The sequence below is a fragment of the Adiantum capillus-veneris genome, chromosome 24, assembly GCF_014529385.1.
Source record: "Adiantum capillus-veneris isolate H3 chromosome 24, ASM1452938v2, whole genome shotgun sequence".
In the NCBI taxonomy this organism is placed as follows: domain Eukaryota; kingdom Viridiplantae; phylum Streptophyta; class Polypodiopsida; order Polypodiales; family Pteridaceae; genus Adiantum; species Adiantum capillus-veneris.
The window spans coordinates 90,193,666-90,208,560 of record NC_140954.1 but is presented as its reverse complement, the minus strand read 5'-3'; the positions used below and the strand labels follow the sequence as shown (position 1 = coordinate 90,208,560).

At 43.2% G+C, this 14,895-nt stretch overlaps 1 protein-coding gene across 1 annotated transcript in view; it reads left to right on the top strand.

Annotated features, from left to right (window-relative positions):
• Window positions 1-14,031, top strand: part of LOC147426741 (uncharacterized) — a 50,121-nt gene extending 36,090 nt beyond the window's left edge. Inside the window, exons 3-10 of the mRNA XM_086497976.1 lie at window positions 10,613-10,751; window positions 10,826-11,038; window positions 11,124-11,262; window positions 11,623-11,773; window positions 11,866-11,972; window positions 13,334-13,431; window positions 13,549-13,618; window positions 13,706-14,031. Of these exons, the coding sequence (XP_086354102.1) occupies window positions 10,613-10,751; window positions 10,826-11,038; window positions 11,124-11,262; window positions 11,623-11,773; window positions 11,866-11,972; window positions 13,334-13,431; window positions 13,549-13,618; window positions 13,706-13,795 (1,007 nt within the window). The 3' untranslated portion in view covers window positions 13,796-14,031. The remainder of the gene's footprint in view (window positions 1-10,612; window positions 10,752-10,825; window positions 11,039-11,123; window positions 11,263-11,622; window positions 11,774-11,865; window positions 11,973-13,333; window positions 13,432-13,548; window positions 13,619-13,705) is intronic.
• Window positions 14,032-14,895: the final 864 nt, after the last annotated feature.

The following is a 14,895-nucleotide window of genomic DNA, read 5'->3' as shown; positions in this document are numbered from 1 at the left end:
CTATTGGCCAAGAATGCGCTCTTACATAGAGAGCTATGTGAAGAGATGCGCTCAGTGTTAGGTCAATAAGGCAGAGCGCCTTAGGAAAGCTGGCCTGCTACACCCATTGGAAATTCCAGATGCCAAGTGGCAAAGTATTTCCATGGACTTCATCGTTGGTTTGCCTAATACTAGTCAGGGCAATGACGCTATTTGGGTTGTGGTCGATAGACTCACAAAAATGGCGAAGTTTATACCAACGAAGTCGACAGTAAAAAGCCATGAGTTAGCGGTTTTATTTGTCGATCAGCTTTATAAGTTGTATGGTCTCCCAGAAGATATCGTCAGTGATCGAGATACTAAGTTCACTGGCCGATTTTGGCGAGATGTCTTTGCTCACCTTCAGACGAAGTTGAGTATGTCGTCTTCTGACCATCCTGAGTCCGACGGATAAACTGAGAGGATGAATCAGACGTTAGAGGACTTGTTGAGAGCCTATGTCTCTCATAGGCAGTCTGACTGGGAAAGGTATCTTCCACAGTTAGAGTTTGCCTATAATAGTAGCAAGCATTCTGCTACTGGATTTAGCCCGTTCATGCTGATGTATGGATTTGAGCCTAAATCCCCGATTGCTATTGGCTTAGAGAAAGTCAAGGAACGCCAAGCTCCTGATTTCTTGTATGACATGCAGGAAATGCTCGAATTGGCCAAGGATAGCATAAGAATGGCTCGTGATCGAGTCACCACTTATGCTAATCAAAAGAGATCTCCAAGGACTCTAGATGTGGGACAATGGGTTTATCTGAAGATACCCAAGGATTCCAAGACTATGCGAACAGGAAAGCATTATAAGCTTTCAGCTAGATATTGTGGTCCGTTCTTGATCACAAAGAAAATTGGCCAAGTTGCCTATAAGCTGGCTCTTCCTTCGGCTGTTAGTGTACATCCAGTATTTCATGTTAGCCACCTTAAAGCGAGATTGGGCGAAGCCGACGTTGTGGTGCCTATCGAGGAAAATGTGTGGCAAGATATGCAAGCTGAGTATATTTCTCGAGAACCAGAAGCAGTTTTGGATCATCATACCCGTCATTCGCGCCAAAAGGCTTATGACGAGTACTTAATTAAATGGAAGGGTCAATCTGAAAGGTTTGCTACTTAGGAACTTGTTAGAGCTTTGAAGGCTCAGTATCCCCACTTCATTGATGAGGACATCAATGGTTCTTAAGGGGGGAAGTATGTTATGTCCCGCTCACAGGAGAGGGGATCTAGCCCAGATGCCGTCGGGATGGGCGTCCACTGTCCGGGCGGACGTAGTGTGAACACGGCCAGTGTGGTCGGCCATTATTACAAAAGGGATGCCAAGGCCTCATTTACGGTTATCGACCCCATTGGTAGAGTGCCAGTGGTTAGCCCGTGAGGCTAGGAGTGCATGAGGTCACCTCGAGGAGGTGAGGCCGGGTGGTATGGGACGCTCGGTCTTATAGGTGCACGCCTACGTCCTCGGACGTTGGCCCCAGGACGAGGGAGCTGTCGGATGGTGGCTATGGTCGGGTGGTTCGTCCGACTCGTATCTGTAGGCGGTCTGTGTAGCCGGGAGATCCTATCTCCTCGTTCATTTCACTTGTGTTTGTGCGAAGTACTAGATCTAAGCTAAATCCTTAAAATCCTTCTGTTGCATTTTAGATTCTTCTTTCTTTCTAGAGAGCGGATTTGTTTCTTGCTAACATTGATTTTTTAATCATTTTCTCTCTCTAAAATAGAGAAGGTTTTTCTTGTTGAGCGCGCGGCGGTGTGTGCAAGTGATAGAGCACACGAAGATGTGCAGGCCTTGAGGCTTGAAGCAGAGGCACTGTGCTGCAGAAGGGAAGCGCTAGCAGAACGAAGAGGGAGAGAGAGAGAGAGCTCACGTTTTTGGGGAAAACTCAATAAGTGAGTTTTGGGTTTTCCCACTTTTATTATAAGTGACCTTTAAAAAATGTGTCCAGGTTCATAAAGTATAAAAATGTACAAAAAGGGGTTATTTAGGCCTTTAACCCAACAACCTCCCACTTAAAGGCATAAATGACGCCTTTAAGTTAACCAACTCCCACCAGCTGTATGCAATGCTCATGTTGAGCCTTAGCAAGACTCTTGGTGAGAACATCTGCAGGGTTATCCTGTGTGTGAATCTTAGTCAAGGCGACTAGACCATCCTCCAATATCTGTCGTATGAAGTGGTATCGCACATCAATGTGCTTTGTCCGTGCATGAAACATGGCATTCTTGGCCAAATAGACAACACTTTTGCTATCACATCCCAAGAGACGAGTACTAGCAGGCATACCAAGCTCTTTGACAAGTCTGCCCAACCATATGGCCTCTTTAGAAGCCTCTGTGGCTAAAATATATTCAGCCTCAGTAGTACTCAATGCCACAATTTTCTGCAGTCGTGAACACCAAGAGACAGCACCACCAGCAATAGCAAACACATAGCCACTAGTGGACTTCCTGGTATCCAAGTCACCTGCCATATCTGCATCACAATAGCCCTGCAACTTCAGGTCACTTTTGCCATAGCATATACACCTAGATTGTGTACCTGACAAGTATCTCAGAATGCATTTTACAGCTTCCCAATGTGATTTGCCGGGATTGGACATGTATCTACTAACAACTCCCACCGCATGGGCAATGTCAGGACGAGTGGCAACCATAGCATACATAAGAGAACCACAAGCTGATGCATAAGGGATTCCCTTCATAGCATTCATTGCCACGTCATCCTTTGGGCAATCGGCTTTGCTAAGTTTTGTGTGTGGAGGTAAAGGTACTCCAAGTGACTTAGCTTCAACCATGTTAAACCTGTCAAGTACTTTAGTAATGTACTTTTCTTGAGATAAGAAGAGAAATTTCAGCTTTCTATCTCTCTTGATTCTCATGCCCAAGATGTGCTCAGCATCACCTAAATCCTTCATTGCAAAAGCTGAATTCAGATGACGTTTAAGAGCATCAATGGTAGACTTATGCTTCCCAGCAATCAACATATCATCTACATATAGCACAAGGATTATAGGACTTCCATCATTATCCTTCTTTGTATACAAACAATGGTCTGAATGGCTGCGTTTAAAGCCTTGAGACAGCATAAAAGTATCAAACTTTTTGTACCACTGACGTGATGACTGCCTCAAGCCAAACAGTGCCCTTCTTAGTTTGCATACAAGTTCCTTTCTATCAGGAACTACAAAACCCTCAGTTTGCTTCATGTAGATATCTTCATCAATGTCACCATGAAGAAAAGCTGTTTTTACATCCATTTGATTCAATTCTAAGTCAAGCACTGCAGCGAGAGCAAAAAGGACACGCAATGTCGTAAGCTTTACAACAGGAGAAAAGAAATCTTGAAAGTCAATCCCCTCTTTCTGTGCATACCCTTTGGCAACTAACCTTGCTTTATACTTGGGCTTTCCATCAACACATTTGACCTTGTAAACCCATTTGTTAGGAAGAGCCTTTCTTCCTTTAGGCAATGGCACAAGATCCCAAGTATTGTTTGCATGCAAAGATTTGATTTCCTCTTGCATCGCAAGCTCCCACTTACTGCTTAACTCACATGATTTTGCCTCTTTATACGTAAGAGGCTCTCCCTCATCTGTCAACATAACATGATGCAAAGAGGGCTCAAAGCGTTGTATCAACCTTCTGACACGAGTAGACGTGCGTACCCAATGATCTACATTCTCAGGCACAGGTTCTACATCAGGAGGCAACTCATTTTCAGCTTGCTCATGCTGTTGAAAATCATTTTCAGCCATGACAGGTGGCTGTCCATCCTCATTTGGAGCATCTAAATCATGTCCTACCTCTTCTGGCTCAAGGTTAACCGGCCGATTATCAATTTCAGCTTGCGGTAATGCATCCTGAGGCTCTTTTTCAACATCAATAGGTGGCAAGAGAGGCTGAAATTTGACCTATTTCTTGTCAATTTCAGAAGACGTAGCATTTTTCAGCGATTTAGCCTCATTGAACACTACATCTCGGCTTCGTACTACCCTCTTAAACTTAGGCAACCATATCCTGTAGCCCATTTCACCCTCTTCCCCATAACCTAGGAAGAGTCCTTGGATGGACTTGGCATCTAGCTTTGTCCTCAAGTCGTTACGAACATGGACAAAAGCCTCGCAGCCAAACACTCTCAAATGATCATAAGAGGCAGGTTTGCCAGACCAAACCTCCTCTGGAATGTCATTTTTTAGTGTACTGTTAGGAGAGCGATTGCGTACATGAACTGCAGTTTTCAAAGCCTCTCCCCAAAACCCATGAGGGAGATTAGCCGTGGACAACATGCAACGCACTCTCACATAAAGTACGGATATACCTCTCAGCCACACCATTAGAAGATGGATTATAAGGGGCTGTCAACTCCCTTTTAATCCCATATTCTTTGCAATAACGCTGAAATTCAGCAGACATGTACTTCCCCCCATTGTCAGATCTCAGACATTTAAGCTTACTACCCTTTTACGTGGTCACAAAAGCATGAAACCTCTTAAATGCATTAAATGTCTCATTCTTATTCTTTAACAAATATGCCCAGCCTTTCCTAGTGCAATCATCAATGAATGTAACAAAGTATGATGCACCACCAAAAGACTCAACAGGCATTGAACATACATCGGAGTGAATTAAATCAAGAGCATTAGCTTTGCGCGAGACACCAGAATAATAAGAAGACTTCTTTTGTTTACCATACAAACAATCATTACAAAAATCTAACTTGGTGCCCTTTACATCAACCCTCTTCAAAGAGGAGAGCACATCAAGTCCCTTCTGGCTCATATGGCCAAGTCTTTTGTGCCACAACTCCAAATGAGAAGCAACTTCGGCCACAGCAAGAAACTTGCCAGGCAAAGCTTTGCCATGTAAATAGTACAATGTACCACTCTTGCATCCCTTGACAATGAGGATTGATCCCTTAAGCAACTTCCATGAACCCCTAGCAAAAATGGTTGTACAACGATGTGCATCCATCTGGCCAACAGACAATAGACTCTTCTTGATGCTTGGTACATACCTTACATCTTTAAGCATAAACTCTTGGCCATTGTTTAATGCCAAGCGCACAGTGCCCATTCCTTCAATGTCACAAGCATGGTTATCCCCAAGGTAAACCTTGCCATACTTGCCTGCATGATAAGAAGCAAAACACTCCACAGATGGAGTCACATGAAATGAGGCACCGGAATCTACTATCCAAGACTGTGTAAGGCCATCATTTGCACTTAGCAATGCATCAATGACATCTCTACGTGAGATAAGCATGTCTTCTGCATTTGCTACAACAAAATCTGAGGGGTATGAAGTTGCAACCAAGATCTCCTCACTGTCGGATAACTCTGTGATAACCACACTAGAGGATACATTGACAGTCTCCGAATCCTTGGAGGAGGTACCTGCTGATTTTTCCCCTTTCTTATCCTCTGTCTTCTTCTTCTCTTGTGATTCCTTCTTTCTTTCCTGCTCTTTCTTGAAATACCTGCAATCTGGCTTCTTATGGTCTTTTCTGCCACACTGGTAACAAGTCACATCCTTATCCCTAGACTTGCTTTTGCTCCTGTTTTGAGTCTTGGTACCTGTATTTTGCTTCTGACTTCTGCCTCTCGCATTGTAAACAGAACTGCCACCTTCCCCACCACTAGACTTGCGTCTAATTTCCTCATTTAAGATGGAGCCTCGCACTCCATCATATGTGAGGTTGGGGCTATTACTCAAAGAAACCACAAGCGTTTCCCAAGAGTCTGGCAAAGTCATCAACAAAAATATGGCTTTCAACTTGTCATCAAAAGGTTGAAGCCCAGTATCCTGTAGCTGACTTATAACACTGGTGAAAGCACTTCAGTGCTCAGAAGCCGACTTGGCTTCGTCAAGCATCATGTTCATCAGTTTGCGTATCAAATGCACCTGATTCACAAGGCTCGCATTCTCATAAGTGGCCTTCAACTTATGCCAAATTGCATGTGCACTGTCCAAGCCCTTTATGTCCACCAGAATGTCATCGGTCACAGCCATTTTGATGTAGGCCTTTGCCCTCTTGTTGAGCTTGGCCCAATCCTCATCCGGCATATCCTCAACCTTTACAGCCAAAAGGGCGTCCTCACAATCCCTGAGGAACAAAATCCCTCGCATCCTGTCCTGCCATAGGTCGAAACCTGTACCGTCAAATCGCTTAATTTCCATCAAGCTCTTTGCATTAGACGACGAGGAAGTAGAGGCCATTTGCACGGATAAAAATGCAGCAGAAAGTGTCTACACAAAATCTAAAAATTTTCATTGATCACAATGTACCGCAGGTTGCATACAATGTGCTGAAAATTTCAGCAATTAACAAGTATCCCCAATGCGTACTTGCATAAACCCACAAAAGGCGTACATAAACCTCAATTTGTGTACATAAAAACAGTCCAATGCTGAATTTTCTGCAAATTTACTGTTATGGCGCATCAATTTGCATCAAATGGACTTGTTTTGAGTGGGAAAAGCAAGGGGCATTCACGGGATCGATTTAGAACACTTGCGTTTTGCTGTTTTGACCTGTAATTTTCTGGTTTTTACCTGTTTTGACCTAATTTCAGCTTGTTTTAGGTTGTTTAGGGAACCCTAATCACCCTAGGTGACCCGGAAGCAAGGGGCTTCGCGATGAAAGCGGAAATTTGACGCGAGAGAAGCCTTTCGCCTGCTGTCCAGCCACCTGCGCAAAGCTTCTGAAACCCTAATCTGGCTCTGATACAGTTGTTGAGCGCGCGGCGGTGTGTGCAAGTGATAGAGCACGCGAAGATGTGCAGGCCTTGAGGCTTGAAGCGGAAGCACTGTGTTGCAGAAGGGAAGCGCTAGCAGAACGAAAAGGGAAAGAGAGAGAGCTCACGTTTTTCGGGAAAACTCAATAAGTGAGTTTTGGGTTTTTTCACTTTTATTATAAGCGACCTTTAAAAAATGTGTCCAGGTTCAATTTGAACCTGGACAAAATATAAAAATGTACAAAAAGGGGTTATTTAGGCCTTTAACCCAACATTTCTAGAACTTGAAAACCGTTTTCTCTCCCCTTCGCGATCGAAAAGTGCGAAAGAGACTTGTTTTCGCATGAAATTTCAAGTCTTTTACCGGATTTTGTTATGGATCCCTTTAGCTCTGATGCACGACATGAAGAAGCACGAGGTAACATTCAAATTCCATTCACCATGCTCTGTACACATGGATCACTGGTACTTCCGAGAGTCTTGACGAGCGTATATCCCTTGGAAAACACCAATGTTTAGACGAACATTCGCTTGTCCTCTCTTGAAGGGGTTGTGCTAGGGTTAATGCTCGTTTTGCGGCTCTTGAAAATGCGGCTCCTTTCTTTAAATGCGGCTCCTTTCTTTTTAAGAAAGGTACCCATCTCCAGGAATTGCGGACACAGATTGCTGCTTTTGGGTGCTCACAAGGTGGTCCAACCGCCATGATTGTGTACAAAACCACCAATTTCTCAGGGGAAGAGGAGGAGTGTACGAAGTTGGCCATAAATAATTGGCTTCATCAGTGGACCACGTATTTTGATCTCCATGGGCAACACGATGAACGGAGGATTCAGATGATTGCTCTCTATCTGCGTAGTAAGGCGCTTATCTCGTGGCGTGATATGACACAGAAGCCTACGATGTGGGTCGATTTTTGTGTGAAGTTCAAGAAAGATTTTGCCAAAATGGACCCTTTGAAAGCTTATGCAAAATTACTGAGTCTTTTGATGAAAACTCTGTCTTTTGATAAGTATACAACGGCTTTCAAGGAAGCGCTCACCTTCTGCAAGGTGGATTCCACGCATGCTGTGCATAGGTTTACATGAGGACTCCCGTTGGGCCTTGTTAAAAGATAAAGCCCCGACTGACGTCGAGAATGCTGTGGCAAAGGCCAAGATGTTCCATTTGATAAATAGAGTGAATTATGAGAAGAAAAGAAGTTCAGATCACCAATCCGGTGAGGGCATCTCGAGGAAGCGACCTTGATTCTAGCAAGGGTCCAAATCACTGTTGAGACCTTCCCAAGAGAAGAAGAAAGCCAAGAATGCTACTATTGCTGATGCAATGAAAAAGGAGGCTTGCTTCGGGTGTGGCTAGACGGGCCACCAAATTAAAGACTGTCCCTAGAAGAAGCCCAAGAAACCGCAAGGTTGCCCTTCAGTTCAAATTCACGAGATCTTAGGTAACTATGATGTTTCTCAAGTTGAAATCCATCACTTAGTACATAGTTCATGCACTAATTGTACTTTTAGTACCAAAGTGTTTGATTAACATGATCTTCTCTCTTTTCTTGGAAAGATCAATGGTCACGACGTGACCGTACTCCTTGATAATGGAAGCTCACACAATTTGTGGATGCAAAATTGGTACAGAAGGTGCACTTGCACACTCATGACAGTGACCGTGAGTATCGCGTGAAGATGGCTCGTGGCAAGTGTGTGCGTGCCTCTGAGAGAGAGAGAGAGAGAGAGAGAGAGAGAGAGAGAGAGAGAGACGCTGGTGTGTGGAAGAGGGGGCGATCAACCCCCCATTGACTACCAGAGCATAAAACCAGTACAAAGTCAATCTATATGATCTAATGGGTACCCCTTTGGCCCCATATATATGAGTGCCCAAAGGAATCCATACTGGGCGGACGGTCGCTCCAAACCTCGGCGACTGGACAAGTGCAACCTATACATGGGTGGCTAGCCCGGAGACATACTAGGGCTAGTACAAGTATGCCGTAGACCTATGTGAAGCAGCAGACTGGTGTAGATCTAACACCCCCTCTTAGCACTTGATGCTGAACAAACCGCGTGAAGCCGAAGATGTGAGGCTAATGATAAGATGTCCTTGCAATGTCCATTGAAGGACTCCGGCGAACTTCGCGAGTGTAGCAACAGTCTAGGGTGTCCCAACCTCCGAGAAATCTCCACGGTAAGATGCAGTGTAGCAAAATGTTGTACTCTGCCGATACAGGGTAAAGATACTGTGTGGAGGTCTCGAACTGAGTGTGAAAACAACTCCTTGTTGTAAAAGAAGTGCCAATAGACCTGCAAGCATAGTCATAGGGGACGTCGATTTTTGGGCTTCTGTCACGAGGACGTGGCAACTGTTAACTATGTCATGAGGATGTGGCAACTGCTAACCTTAGTTGTTGGTTTCTTTGCAATGATTTTTGTTTTATTTTTGAGACCCTCTTTTTGAAGTTGCAAATGGTCAGACATTGTATGGCCAATGTGAACGGTAGTTTCACCCGCAGACGAGAAGTGGATCGGCACTGGAATTCGTATAGTAAGAGGATGTCTAGGCTTAGTTTAAGATCATATAGGTCCCCCTGTCGCACTTAGCAAGTTGGTGGATACTCACATGTGGCTCATGCAAGGCAGGTGGACGCTTGGCTAGATGCATGGTAGGTGGCCACACATGCAAGGCAAGTGCACATGCGACCACACTTGGACTGGGCGACTTATCTACAGCCAAGAAAAGGGCATTTTCAGCCAGGGTGCCTCCTCACATAGACAATGGCAGCTGGGCAAGTGGACACATGTCCATACTTTCTTATTCCTAGTTAGAAGAGGAAAGCGAAGACATTTGGCAGTTTACACACACACACACACCATCTCTTTTGAAAGCTGGTTTGTTCTTGCACACTCTCTCTTGGTCTGCTCTTCCATAAGCAGGGTTTGCGTGGGAGAGGAACTCGCCTCTCTCTCTCTCTCTCTCTCTCTCTCTCTCTCTCTCATATTCTCTTCCTCAGTCTGTCTCATTATTCTTATATATGCTCTAACTATCAAGTATTCAGTAGTTGCTAGCTGAGAGCTCTCTGCTGCGTGGATGTAAGATGCAGAAGTTTAAGTTTTAAATTTTGTGACTTATTCGCATGGTTGAGAGGAGTCAAGAAGTGTTTAAGCGTGCTAATTGAATGGTATGCAACAATATGTTAGGAATACTTGCTTATGCTACCATCTTATTTTAAAAATTGAAGATCCCCTTAGTTATTGATACATGTGCCAGGTGCTATTAGGGGGGGCCCAATCAAATAAAATCGGGAATCAGAAGGAATCAACTAAGATACGAGGGGAAATTGTGTCCAGCGATGTGACAGTGAAACAAGGAGGGTGTATGGGCGAGGCGACCGGTAGATGAGCAGGTTGAGGGTGATGGGCAGACGAGTGGGCAGATGGGGAGGGGGCACGCAGAGCAGACAGGTGCCGGTGACAGGGAGACGAGCAGGGGTAGGGCGACGGGCAAAGCGCGGAGAGGAAGGGCGATGGGCAGGGATGCTCAGGCGGAGGCAGATTTCTACTATTTGTTTTTGTCATAGGTGGCTAGGACGAGCACTTGACGTGCCTGCTGGAGTGGTTATGGGACCGGCTCTAAAGATTTACCTATAGATGGTGAAAGTTCAAATCTGTTGCTCCCTTCTGATAAGGTAGTTAATCCTTGAGTGGAATGTATGGGAATCTTTCAGAATCTTGGGAGGAATTGAATAAATTTAAGAAGCTGCCAGTAGGGGGCCAGGTGCTAGTTTAAGCAATTGTTTTATAATCGGTGGATTGAGGAAGTAGGGAATAATGTCTGTACGTTTTTTTGACTTCTGATTCCTTTTATTGCAGATCTTGAGTGCGTTTTTGCTGTAATTTGCAATCTTGTGTCCAAAGCTCGCAGCCCGGATGAGGCCTTAGCAATGGCAGACCAAATTGCAACAAAGCTTACAGCCAATCCAAATGATAAGCCAGCGGTTCAGTTGAAAATGTAAAGCAGGTTTAATTTTATCACAGTCATTGCCAGCTTCGGGAGTTTTTATTGAATCCAGAGTTGTTCTGCAGATTATTTAGCCTTTACAATATCATTGGCAATCCTTATGGTAAATTTTTGATTTACAAGAGGGCTCTCAAGTTGGCAATCAATGGCAAAGTGAGTGAGTTGATTATTCCCTCCTTCAAGCGAATTGACACTTTCCTGAAGGAATGGAACATAGGAGCAACTGAAAGGCGAGAACTTTACCATGGAATGACGAATATCTTAAAAGATGTCAAAGGGTACCATATTTACCTGCACTTTATATGAAAAGGTTTTATTTAAGTGTCCTTTTAATTTTCCTCTCATTACTCATGCCTTTTGCAGCTCAACAAAAGAGTCGTTTACTTTTCTTATGAAGTACCTGGAAACGTTTGCAGAAGAAGATCCCCATACATTAAGTGAGGCCAAGGAGGAAGCAGTGCGGGCAATTATTGAATTTGTCAAAGCCCCTGACATGTTTCAGGTATTCTGCTTTGTTGGGACGCTGGAATCATAACATTTGTGAATTATTAACAATATCTCTATAGAACGTTACGGCTATTCAATTTATGAGAAAGTGTGAGGCTTAGAAGACAGTGTACCTGCATGTGCACAGGTTATGATGCTTAAGAGAATCTGACAGGCTAGGACAATGCAACTGTTATAAGATTATGTTATAAGATTATATCAATGTGGAATTTTCTGTATGTAGAAAGCATGACAAAAATGAACAGAATTTTGGAGATTAACAAGAGTTCGCTTACTTTTTGACACTTCACAAATTTTTGTGCTTCAAGTTGTTGTGAACTTGTGATATCATGTTGTGGTTGGCTGGATGCTGCAGTGTGATCTGTTGGAATTGCCGGCTGTCCGCCAACTTCAACAAGATGCGAAGTATGCATCTGTTTATGCGTTGCTTGAAATCTTTCTGACACGGCGACTTGATTCATATCTTGAGTTTCAAGCTGCAAATCCCTCTCTTTTGACAAATTATGGTATTTTGTAACTCTTAACTAATGTGACTTAAACCAAGGGTTTGACAAGCGCAGGTTTATTGATGCTCTCTTGGCTCCTCTGCTCACACCAGGGATTTCTCATGAAGAGAGTGTTACAAAGATGAGGCTGATGTCATTGGGTGATTTGGCTTCACAAATGCAAGAAATACCATATGCTCATGTACAAGACACTCTCAAGGTAATGCTCATTCTTGCTCTTTAAACAGTAACAGATACACAATCTTGGTGTCCTACTGGTTTTGATGCCATTGTTTCTGTGTGATTTTGGAACATGATTTGTTGAATGGGAGTAATTAAAATGAGCCTTGCATATAGTCTTTTTTGGTAAAGAACTGAGTGGGGCAATATTGTTTATATGTAATCAAGAGCAGCATTCGGTTCGGTTCACTTTGCCAAAAACCGTCCAGAAGTCTTGGGGACTCGCATGAATCTGTTCTTGCATAGGGTGGTATGAGAAATAGAACAGAGCAAGGGGGTGCAATGGCGTGGTGCGAGTCAATAGTGAGCTAATTCGCTCATTGGCTTTATAGAGTACGTTCTAATTATGAACTAACTCTATACAAACCTGTACCTGTACCTGCACCTGCGCCTGCACTTACTCTTGGACATTTGACACATCGATGCTGTGGTGCAAGTCAATGGTGAGCTAATCCGTGCATTGGCTTCATAGAGTATGTTCTAATCATGAACTAACTCTATACAAACCTGCACATGCACCTACTCTTGGACATTGATGACGTGAGTGGGGATGCCATAGCTATTGTCCAGGCTATGCTTCTTCTTTCTGCTCAGACAAGCAGTGAAGTGAAGGGCATTGCCAACTTTTCAAGCTCGTGTTTAATTTGGTTGTCTTTCCAGCTGGGTAAATTTGTATTAGGATGTAGAAGTTTTCTCTTTCATCTTGTGTCTGAATGTAGGAATGAAGTCTTTGCGCTCCTTGTTGTAGATGTCTTTAAAGTTGAGTTCTTGTTGAAATTTTTCATTCAAGTAGGCTTACCTTTTTTTTTTTGGCTGCCATTTTGAACTAACTAATGTTTTGTTTTTATCTATTTGTGTGTTGACTTTGTGTTTCTGCAGATGTTTTAGCTCCTCTTACAGTCCATAATTTTAGGTTCTTTTTTTGATCTCACGAAGAGGGTATGTGTTTACCTTCTTCCTCCCTGGCTCGGTCTATAATATCATCTATGATCCCTCACATGTTACCCCTTAATTCTTATAAACTCTCAGGTTGTTGGGGTTATGCTATGCCAAGACTTGAGGGCTGTGCCAAAAGCTTTTTGAATTAATACTGAATTTCTTTGAGTCTGTGTGATTTTTCATTAAAGAATTGTTGGTATTGTCATGCGGCTTTTTGTCCACTGTTAAAGAGGTGGTCTAAACCATTGGTGAGTCTCCTTGAATTTGGCTATCTTGTGGTTGTGTATTTTGTGATTGGTCTGTTAGCTGTGGGTTGCCTAGTTGCTCACTGCCCTTCTAATGATTTTGTTTTGGTTATTACCAATGGCTCTTCTGATGTCTTTAAATTGTGAACACTGAAAGATACCGCAAGAAGAAGTTGAGTATTGGATTGTGCGAGGAATAAGCTCAAAATTGCTTGATGCCAAGATGGATCAAATGCGGCAGGTTGCAGTAATAAGGTGATACCCTGCTCATGCCCAACTCTTTGTTGCTGTTCATTGTGAGGGGCTTCTTTGTGTCTACATTCCAACATTAATTGATTTGTTTGCTAATTTATCATCTTTTGGCAACTGTAGTCGGTGCACTGAAAGGGTCTTTGGAGTAGCTCAATGGAGAGAGCTCTACTCAAAGCTAGGAGTTTGGAGAGTAAGCTTTGTTATTTCGAAGGGTTCCTTGTGGATTGTGATTTATCCTATGGTGTTGATGATGCTTATGATGAATCTGGATTGGCAGGATAATGTCAGTAACGTCGTGAAAATGGTCCAAAACTCGAGAGCCGCTGGGAATGATATTCCTCAAGCCTTGGTAGCAGCTATGCATTAGGTCTTTGGGATTCTGGCATTACATCTTTGGGCCTAGAGCTGCCTTGAGGTCAGAGGACTCGCGGATGGTATCAAGGCATGCGTATGTGTTGTATTTCCCAAAATGCAAGTGTGTGCTGATCAGCAAAGAATTTTGTTCGAGAGAAGTATTCTAAGTGCCTGTGCTATCCTTGAGACTCCAGTGCCTTTTTGACACCGAGCTGTTTTCAATAGTAGAGGAATTATTCTTTTCGTTTCCTTCAATTCACTAAGTGCAGAGAGAAGCAATTTTCCTCTTCATTAGATTTCATCTTCTGTTGATGGCATTGCCTAGCAGTTGATTTGTACTCGGCACGATCAAAGGGAAATTGATTGGCATTTTCTGTTGAAGGCATGTGACGTGCAACTAAGATTGTGCTAGATAAGGGGTGCAAACTTTTAAAAGGACTTATTACCTTCAAGTATCATACAGCTGCTTAATCGTGTGCAGAAGGTTTTAAATTATTTCAAAGGAGATCCCATTGATCTTTAATGATGTTGAAAGCGATGTGTATGCATACCCCTTACGTGTTAAGGAAAGAGATGGGCGGGGCTAAACACCAGAAAAATGCTGCGATGAGATAAGTGGCAATAAAATATGAAGACATGGCATCAGATTGGTGGTCGTCAAGGTGATAGGACTCCCTCGTTGATTGTAGGCTGGCCATAGTAATGACAATTTTAGATGTGTCGGTGCCAAGTATCATTTTAGACTTATCAATGTAATTGGTTATGTTTTTTATTGCATTAGTGGGACCTTCTTTGATGATGTGCTTGGAGTCGATTCGCCTGTCTTTGATGCATAGATTGGTAAATCCCAATATCAAAAGCTATTATATCCAAAGTCGATGATTCACAAGCATTGTTTGATACGAGAAGAAAATGTTGTTGATAGCAATTTTTGCCATCTCAACCCCAATTACTTGCAACCTTCACTCCAAAGAATAATCCTGACCCTTTGAATTTGTGTAAGTATATCTCTAAATGCATAAAAGATTGGCTTGGCCTAACCTATCAATCGTGGGTCTTGACCAGCTTTAACAATTTGAATTAATAATGACTTCTATGGCTACAAACTGATCA